The following is an 8441-nucleotide window of genomic DNA, read 5'->3' as shown; positions in this document are numbered from 1 at the left end:
ATGAGGAGGAGATGCAGCTGCAGGCCGCAGCAGATCCTGATGGTACTTTAGATTTTGACCTTTCTTTGTTCAGGGACACATTTTCGTTAGTCACACGTCTGTGAAACTTAATTCAGTTTAGTCGTTGAGTCTTTTTATCAACACATGCTGAGATTGCTGAAAATAAAAGCAGTTGAAAGTGAGAGGACCTTTCTTTTTTGCTGAGTTTATATGTCTATCCATCGTCAACCGCTTATCCTGCGTACAGGATCGTGGGGGGCCAGTACCGGTACACCCTGGTCGCCGGTCCATCGCACACCTAAGGACAATTTAGAGCCACCAGTTAATCTAGTCGGCATGTCTTTGGACAGTGGGAGGAAGCCGGAGCAGCCGCAGAGAACAAGAAAGGCTGAGACGACCGGGGTTCAAACCCACGATCTGCTTGCTGTGAGGCGACAGTGCTAACCATATATATATATATGAATGTAACTTTAATCATTTATAAAAGTTTTTAATGATTTAACACTTTGGTCACACTTGTTAATAATAATAGAAGGATGATTTCTGCAGGATGTGAGACTGTTGGTTTGTTATTCTGCAGCTCACAGCGCCCTCTGCTGCCACAGGGCAGAACTGCAGCGGGTCCACAAGGCGATCAATGCTCCTGATTAGAATCATATTCAGGTGATCGAATCCACTTTAGTTTCCTGAAAAATCAAATATTTATTATGTTTCAGTGGAAATCCAAAGTACAAAAAGCCTCCTAAAATATGTTTTAAACGTTCACATGAGAGTAGCAGCCATTAAACACAATGTATTAGTACTGCAGAGTACAACAACACTAGTACTGCAGAGTACAACAACATTAGTACTGCAGAGTACAACAACACTAGTACTGCAGAGTACAACAACATTAGTACTGCAGAGTACAACAACACTAGTACTGCAGAGTACAACAACACTAGTACTGCAGAGTACAACAACATTAGTACTGCAGAGTACAACAACACTAGTACTGCAGAGTACAACAACATTAGTACTGCAGAGTACAACAACATTAGTACTGCAGAGTACAACAACACTAGTACTGCAGAGTACAACAACATTAGTACTGCAGAGTACAACAACACTAGTACTGCAGAGTACAACAACACTAGTACTGCAGAGTACAACAACAAGTAACATATTTGTAACTCATTTATTGTTATTTTCTTTGAAACTGTTCAAGCTGAAGAGGAAAACAGGAAAATATATTTTATAAACACGTCCAGGGGAATAAATTCTCCTTCGGCTTTACTCTGCTGCTTTCAAAAGGCCACACGGAAGCTGTTGGACAGAAACTGAGTACATTTACTCAGCTGTATTTGAGAAACCTTCAACCTGGGTACCGTTTTAAATAAACAATAATAAAAACAAGGAGCACGTGGAGGCAACGTTTGAGATAAGCAGACTTTGTTTCATGTTTGCTTGTTGTTGTTGGATCCTGTTTCTGTTTTCGATCACTGCACCTTCTCTGGATAACTACGACCTGCTGAGAACCTCCACTGTGTAATGTTCAGGATGTGGATCGATGACGTCGTCAGCCGCAGTCCTCCTCGCGCTCTGATTGGTTCAGCCTGCTGTCAGTCTCTACACGGAGCGCTCCTCCTCCTCGCCCTCTGATTGGTTCAGGCTCCCGTCAGTCTCTGACCTCTGCCTGTAGATCCAGACTCCTGCAGACACAAACACACCCGTTACTGGTTCAGGACTCTGAGCTCTGAGCAGCCGATCAGAGTCAGTGTGTGCTGATGCTGATGGAAGGTCATGAGCTCTGATGCTACGATTCACCAGGTAAATAAAGAGCAGAGCCTCCATCTGAAGCCAGTAAGTGTTCTACAGGTGAACGTCTCCTCTTTACATTCCCCCCTTCACTCGCACACCAATGGAGGCACTTTAGGGTTCAGTGTCTTGCCCGAGGACATACAGACTGGGGGAGTCGGGGATTGAACCACCGACCATCGAGCTACAGACCCTCAGTGATGCGAGATGTGTCAGGTGTTTGGTCTCGTTTGGTTTGTGTGCAGAGTTCTGACACAACAAGTCAAATTCTGAAATCTGAACTGAAACCTGAACGCATCATGTCCTGATGGGGACTCTGAGGAACTGAGGTCACCACGAAGGGCCAGAGAAGCTGTTCAGGGGTCAAGACCTGGATGTAGGGTTCAGGTCAGAAGGTGTGTGTGTGTGTACTGACTATAACAGGTGGTCAGCAGCAGTGCAGGTATGAAGACGATGAAGGAGACTCTCACTGTGTTTCCAACGAAGCTCTGCAGACTGTTTAGCTGCTGCTGCTGCTGGACGGACGCCTGTCAACAAACAAACTGTGATCAGCCATCTGATAATAACGCCGATGGTTTTATAAAATGAGTTTCTTAAAGTCCTGCTTTATCTTTTATTGCTTACGTCACAACATTTATATTCTGAACGTCTGTTTCATACGATCGTGTTCCTGTGCATTCAGACCGACACGTATTCAATATTCGTGTCGCTTTTACGAGTTTTATCGCTGGACTTGTTGCAATAAACGGATCAAACTGATGCCGAAACAACGACAACATGATGCAGATTTGTTAAACATATAATTTCATTCTTTGTCAGGTGTGTCAGCAGGACGACAACTGTTAAAATGTTAGTGTTTCGGCTCGATCGGGGCTATGCTATGCTAACGTGCTCACAGTAAAGTACGACGACAGCTGGAATAAAGTTACAGACACATGTTTTCAGAACTCAGCAGGTTGTTCAACCTCCTCGCTTTCTTTTCTCTGATGTCCAGTTCTGTTTTTATACGAACATGAAGTAGTAGTTTCACACTGGGTTTTCACTGACGCTAACAACAACAGTGGAAGTCGGAAACACACAGTGGTGACTTTGTATGTGTGTAACTGCGCCCAACGCTCGCCTCGCGTTTGGTCTGAAAGCACCGTTAGAAACAACCAATAAAAGCACGTGTTTGGGGAGCGCCGTCGTTTAATGTTGTTGCTGTTGTTGATGTTTACCTCCTCAGGCGGTTAACCGCACCTGTCCTCGTCTGCAGGTGTGTAAATGTGGGCGTGGCTTCTGACCTGACCAGGGTCCGAGCAGGATCCTTATTAAACATTTGTGGTCAAAGTTCCCTGAATATCAGTAGTTTGCAGGTAAACAAACTATATCCATCTTTAATAACTGTGTGGAGCCGGAAACCGTCTGTGGTACCTGAACCTGCGCCACCATTGGCCCTGTGGCGCTCTCCCCTGTGACATCATTTCCTGTCTCTGTCAGACGCCCTCTGGTGTAACCTGCAGACAGGTGACAGAGTCTCAGTTAGTACAGAACCGAGCCTGAGGATCCGACTCTGGGTCTGGAAGGTGCTGGTTACCTGCTGTAGTGCGTGGTGCGTTCGGGCTCCCGGAGGTTTCAGAGACCACAGAGCGAGCTGCAGGAGGACAGACAAAGAAACATTAGAACACCAGCTGATCCACATCGCCGGTCTCAAACACACAACCAGAGACCCTGAAGGCCCGGCTCTGGTCTGGTCTGGACTGAAGAGGTTCTGGACGTACGGGTGATGATGATGAGGTGAACGGTGGACGTCTGGTCGTTGAACAGGCCGGGCAGCTGGACTCTGCAGTGATAGAAACCAGAGTCTGACGTTCGAGAGTTAAAGATGTCCAGAGAGGAGGACGAGGACATGGAGTACCTGCAGAGCCGAGACATCACAGTCCTCAATTCACCAAACGCTCAGTGTGTCATGTAGAACTACAGTACCCATGAGCCTCAGCGGCCTGAGTCCGGCCCCTTACCTGTATGACCTCCTGTAGGTGACCTGCTCCCCGGCGGCGTTGATCACGGCGTTGTGGCAGGTGAACAGTGACGGCTTTCCCCTCCCCCAGCACACCTCCACGCCTCCCTGACTCGCCGCCTCCGAGAGACACGGCAGCGTCACCGTCCTCCCGGCCACGCCCACCACTGTCTCCGCGGTGACCACTGACACAAACACACAAATCCCAAAGGTTTCAGGTGCCGAAATCAAGCGGTTCTGCCACCCTTTATAAAAATACTCTGTCACGAGTAAAAGCAGAATTCCCCCGTGTACCCAGAGAGAGAACGAGGTGCAGGAATGGACCTAAATGGGTACAAATACTTTGTCGCTCCAGCTGTACCTCTAAAAGAACATCTGTGCACCCCAGTGTCAAAGTCCTTATAGGCGGGTCCCGCCACTCGGCCGCCATCTTGGCAACGCTCCCTGGCAGCGACTTCGGACTAACAAGACCAGAGAGCTTCACTCTCACTGGTCACGGGACATAAAAACTACATGGACAGAATCAGCAGCAAAATCTGATGGAAATCTCTGGAAGAGACGACTTTGCCCCAAAATAAGGTTTAAAAAGCGTTTTTCACGACCGGTTATACTTCTACTGCGCGTGCGTCACGTCTACCTCGTATGCACAGTAGAAGAATAACAGACCCGTACGTCAGTGGAGCCACACGATTGGCTGAAATATGTTTCCCGCTTTGGCTGTTAAAAGCAGACGATTGGCTTTCTAGCGAGAGGGGCGGGATAACCGCCGGATAACATCTGACTGACTGATGTCACATCCTCAGATGGTGGACGTGTCACCGTGGAGAGCTGAAGCCGGATCTCTCAAACCAAAGGCACGTGTCTTATCCACTGGACCATCACCACCCGTTGCCATCGTGGTGGCGGCGGATCTTGCCTCTACCTGAAGCTTGTTGAAAGTACAGTAATGTAGCCTTTGCTGTCAGCAGTGATTCTGTACCTTAAACAAACGTCCATGGTTAACACCATAAGGACCATTTCCGTACCTTACAGGGTACTTTTTTGGACAAATATACTTTAAGGGAACAGAAATGATGTACAAATACTCTGTCACACTGGCTGGGTATCGCTACTCGATACCTTTAAGATATCGACTTCGAGTATCAAAACCTGTCCAGTCGCACGAGTGCTGCATTCTTTTTGTAATCAGTATATTTGTATAGTGTTGCTTGCAGCCAAACATGCAAGCAACACATGTTTTTGGTGGATTCACCACTAAAGGAAAAAGCAGCTCTTCTTGATTAATTCAAAGTTAACAAAAGTATTCTCCGTGATTTACTCAACAAACAGATCAAAAACTTAATTTAAATTCCTTTTCCACAGCTCACGGTGGTCACTAAACTATTTCACTCCTCCTCTCTCATTCAAATACAAAAACACCTCTCAAGCTGTCGCCCCTGGACTAAATAAGAACAATAAAAATAACAATCAACTACTTTGGCTTCAAAAGGTGGCATTTTACACAAGGTGCTGAATGAAGTACTCTGCTAGTATCAGTCTCAGGGTTTCTGTTACTGGAGTTTTAAGGCTCATGTTCATCAGAAACATCACCTTCCTCACCCGTTTCTTACACTTATTTAAAGGAAAAAGAGGCAGATTTAACCACAGAAACCAAAACACCTGTTCAGCCTTTCACATGTTTCTGAGAGACAAAGACAGCTGGACGAGTTCTGTCATATGGTGCTGTCGTAAACTTTATGTTCACGTATCCAAGAGATGGCTTTTAGTTTATTTCTTCGGCCTCACATTGATGCCAACAAAGAACAGTTGATCAGAAACACCGAGCCTAGACCGATCGGTCCTCCGTGAAGGTTATCATGTTCACGTCACCTGTGGAGGACGCCAGTTGTGCTGACCTATACTGTGTTTCTATTATTTTGTCCAACCCTTCATATGAACAGTAGTGCCCTCGGTCTTTAGTCCAGCCTGTCTCTTGTGTCTCACCGGTTAAACTCTGAACACCTGGCAGGGGGGAAAGCTTCAGGTTCAGACTCACCTGTGACGACGCAGACGGAGGTGAAGGTGTGAAGAAGCAGCGACAGCATGTTGTTTCCTGCAGAGAGAAGACGAGTCAGACAGATGGACAGAGGACAAACCAGACGGACGGACGCAGGGAGGACGTACCAGACGGATGGACGAATCAGACGTACGGAGGGAGGATGAATCAGACGGTGGGGGACGAACCAGACGGACGGACGCAGGACGAGTCAGACAGACGACTCACTGCTGCTACTTCTCTTTTCCACTCATCCTGATATTTATAGACTGAAGTTTCCAAACAGGCTGAAACACAAGGAACAGCAGCGGAGGGAGAAGTACTATCACTGTGTACAAATACTCTGTTACCACTTCAATAGTACTTGAGTAAATGTACTTGGTTACTTTCCAGCGCTGAGAAACACAGAAACATGCTGTTGCTCCAACGGTTCTGATTGGCTGGTGTTTTGTTGGCGTGTTCTGGCAGGAAGTTGTTAGTATAATGTTTGAGTGACGGATCAGGACACGTTGCTGCCGGGTTTCACCTCGTTAACTCTTCCAAGGAAGGCTAAAATCAACTGGACTAAAGATACTCACAGACCTTTTGTCTCTCATCTGAGAGACGTCTTCAGTTCTTCAGTCAGAAGAAGAGAACCTTCACAGAATCATCAACTCACTGTTTCTGAAATTAGCTTTAGCTTCATGTTTCATGTTTAGTTTGCAGATGACACCACCCTCATTGGGCTCGTCTCAGGTGGGGATGAGTCCGCCTACAGGTGGGAGATCGACCATCTGATGACCTGGTGCAGCCAGAACAGTCTGGAGCTCAACGCTCTGAAGACCGTGGAGATGGTCATGGACTTCAGGAAGAGCCCAGCCCCACCCTCCCCCATCATCCCGTGTGACTCCCCCGTCGCCACTGTGGACTCCTTCTGCTTCCTGGGCACCATCATCTCCCAGGACCTCAAGTGGGAGCTGAACATCACCTCCCTCACCAAGAAGGCCCAGCAGAGGATGAACTTCCTGCAGCAGCTGAAGACGTTCAGCCTGCCAAAGACAACGATGGTGCACTTCTACACCGCCATCATTGAGTCCATCCTCACCTCCTCCATCACCATCTGGTACGCTGCTGCCACTGCCAGGGACAAGGGCAGGCTGCAGCGCATCATTCGCTCTGCAGAGAAGGTGATTGGCAGCAATCTTCCTTCTCTTCTGGACCTGTACGCCTCCAGGACCTGAACCCCTCCAGGACCTGAACCCCTCCAGGACCTGTACGCCTCCAGGACCTGAACCCCTCCAGGACCTGAACCCCTACAGGACCTGTACGCCTCCAGGACCTGAACCCCTCCAGGACCTGAACCCCTCCAGGACCTGAACCCCTCCAGGACCTGAACCCCTACAGGACCTGTACGCCTCCAGGACCTGAACCCCTCCAGGACCTGTACGCCTCCAGGACCTGAACCCCTCCAGGACCTGAACCCCTCCAGGACCTGTACGCCTCCAGGACTCTGAGGCGAGCAGGAAAGATTGCAGCTGACTCCTCCCACCCCGGACACAAACTGTTTCAGACTCTCCCCTCTGGCAGGAGGCTGCGGTCCATCAGGACCAAAACCTCTCGCCACAAAAACAGTTTCTTCCCGTCTGCAGCCTCATCAGCAAGACCCGGGTCTCCTACTGACTCTCCCCCCTTTCAAATTATACAAATGTCTCTGCACATGTTAATATTATTTCATTATCATGCACGAACCTGGAACATTGCACATATTTGTTGTTAATTGTTAATTGTTGTTGTTTTGTTTTTTATTATATATATATTTTTTTTATATCGTCAATTTATATATTTATGTACACAACACTCTCTTCCGCTGCAACACGTCTGCACAAAACACACCAGAATAATGCACATGTAAATATTTGCCATGCTGTTCTTTCTCTGCAAATTATTTTTCTCAATTCTTCTATTATTCTTATATAACTTGCATTTGTTTATTCCATATTTATATATTTCTACAAATATTTATGTCAACTGTATGTTTGTCTGCGTGTAGCACCTTATCGGCTAAGCAAATTCCTTGTATGGGTAAAACAGTACTTGGCAATAAAGCTCAATCTGATTCTGATGTAATGGTATTTGTTTAAAGAAGGCTAGTGAGCTAAGAGTTAAGATCTACCTACCTGCCGATGGTGATGACAATAGATTCCACATGTTGTTTTGTGCAGAAACTGGATGTTGTCAATAAAGTTGATTATCATTTATCAAACAAAACTAGAACGTGTGTGAAACCTATTAGCTGTAGCTACTGCTGCAAACTGCTGCTCTATAAGCAATTTTTCAAATCCGTTTTGATATATTTATCTTTACTTCCAGGTCACCTGACCCACCTGTCTCAGTTTCCTTAATGTCTTTCTTCAAGCGGTGAAAAAGAGGAATTTGCAGAAAAAGAAAACTGGTCATTTGAGTTTGGTTTGCTGTAGGTTACCATCATATCAGCTTTAAATCTAACACACTAACCCTCCACTGAGGAAGATGTTGCCTTCTTGAGAGAGAAAAGGCTTGTGGATACTTTTTGATGCCTATTCTGTGCTTATGGAGATGAATATGCACGACTAGGAGCAGGTTAGATTATTT

At 46.7% G+C, this 8441-nt stretch overlaps 1 protein-coding gene across 1 annotated transcript; it reads right to left on the bottom strand.

Annotated features, from left to right (window-relative positions):
* Nucleotides 1-686: 686 nt before the first annotated feature.
* Nucleotides 687-6139, bottom strand: LOC119896195 (hepatitis A virus cellular receptor 1 homolog). Its single transcript, XM_038709699.1, has 8 exons — nt 5960-6139; nt 5832-5888; nt 3798-3981; nt 3558-3694; nt 3374-3430; nt 3211-3293; nt 2213-2324; nt 687-1691 (listed from the first exon to the last, which is right to left on the bottom strand). Exons 2-8 carry the CDS (start codon nt 5878-5880, stop codon nt 1609-1611), a joined length of 705 nt encoding a protein of 234 aa, XP_038565627.1. The 5' UTR covers nt 5881-5888; nt 5960-6139; the 3' UTR covers nt 687-1608.
* Between the last annotated feature and the right edge of the window lie 2302 nt (nt 6140-8441).

The sequence above is a fragment of the Micropterus salmoides genome, unplaced genomic scaffold (assembly GCF_014851395.1).
Source record: "Micropterus salmoides isolate LMB-PRFRI ecotype aquatic unplaced genomic scaffold, ASM1485139v1 Ms_hic_scaffold_9, whole genome shotgun sequence".
In the NCBI taxonomy this organism is placed as follows: Eukaryota; Metazoa; Chordata; class Actinopteri; order Centrarchiformes; family Centrarchidae; genus Micropterus; species Micropterus salmoides.
Note: the sequence above shows the minus strand (reverse complement) of the source record. Positions and strands in the feature narration are given on the sequence as shown.

Coding starts and splice junctions, on each gene's coding strand:
- LOC119896195 (XM_038709699.1), bottom strand. CDS start 5,880: ATGCTGTCGCTGCTTCTTCACACCTTCACCTCCGTCTGCGTCGTCACA. Junction 3,294..3,373: donor CGCACCACGCACTACAGCAG/GTAACCAGCACC, acceptor ACCTGTCTGCAG/GTTACACCAGAGGGCGTCTG. Junction 1,692..2,212: donor GCTGCTGACCACCTGTTATA/GTCAGTACACAC, acceptor TTGTGTCTGCAG/GAGTCTGGATCTACAGGCAG.